General features: G+C 50.1%; 1 protein-coding gene across 1 annotated transcript; it reads right to left on the bottom strand.

The window, feature by feature from the left end:
• Positions 1–487: 487 nt before the first annotated feature.
• LOC116548432 (somatotropin-like) lies at positions 488–851 on the bottom strand (the record flags this gene model as incomplete). The annotated part of the gene is made up of 1 exon (XM_032273893.1): positions 488–851. A coding segment is annotated over one exon (258 nt), but the record flags the coding sequence as incomplete, so codon positions are not given.
• Positions 852–863: the final 12 nt, after the last annotated feature.

Here is an 863-nt window from a genome sequence, read left to right as displayed (position 1 = left end):
TTCTGTATGTCTCAAACTCCTTTTTACATCGTTCTCATTTCCCAAGTGTAGTTGCGCTTAAGGAATATTCATCTTAAAATTCTTCTGCACACTAGTAATTCTATGACATTGTTTTCTCACTCTTTGGGGAATTTTTGCTTCTGCGATTAATACCTGATCTTGTTTTCATTTATTCCCACTCCTAGGGTGCTAGGTTTGGTGTTGCTGGTGATGGTTGGGGAAGAAGAAATGCCTTCAAAACATCACCGGGATGACCAGTGGGCTGTGACCAGCAAGCTGGGAGCACTAATCTGGTGGAGTGGCCTCAGTTAGTAATAGAGAGCAGTGCTGTGCCGGCTTCCTTCTGGCCCAGGGAGATCAAGTTCATTATGTTTCAGGGGCCTGGCTCCCAATACACCCCACAGGCCATGTAGGTTGTTTTCCCAACCTGCCCCTTACTCCATACCCCCCATGCCATATATTAGAGAAGGACACCTAGTCAGACAAAATGATGCAACTTAGTTTTATTAGGACAGGGCTGACGGACACTGGAGTGCCACCTTCCAGGGCCAACAGAGGCACTGGGGAGGGGTCACAGGGATGCCACGCGGCAGCTAGAGGCCACAGCTGCCCTCCACAGAGCGACACTGCACAATGCGCAGGAATGTCTCAACCTTGTCCATGTCCTTCCGGAAGCAGTAGAGCAGCCCGTAGTTCTTGAGCAGTGCATCATCGTTCTGCAAGTTTATGTCAAACTTGCTGTAGGTCTGCCTGAAGATCTCCCCAGTCCGGGGGCTGCCATCTTCCAGCCTCTGCAAGGTGAAGGAAGAGAAGGACAGGCCAAGCGCTTGGACACTCTTCCCTCCCTCTCTCACTCATTCTTT

This window comes from Sapajus apella, unplaced genomic scaffold (assembly GCF_009761245.1).
Source record: "Sapajus apella isolate SASKATOON/1434 unplaced genomic scaffold, GSC_monkey_1.0 scaffold12027, whole genome shotgun sequence".
In the NCBI taxonomy this organism is placed as follows: Eukaryota; Metazoa; Chordata; class Mammalia; order Primates; family Cebidae; genus Sapajus; species Sapajus apella.
The sequence above is the reverse complement of the archived record's forward strand: the minus strand, read 5'-3'. Positions and strand labels throughout refer to the sequence as shown.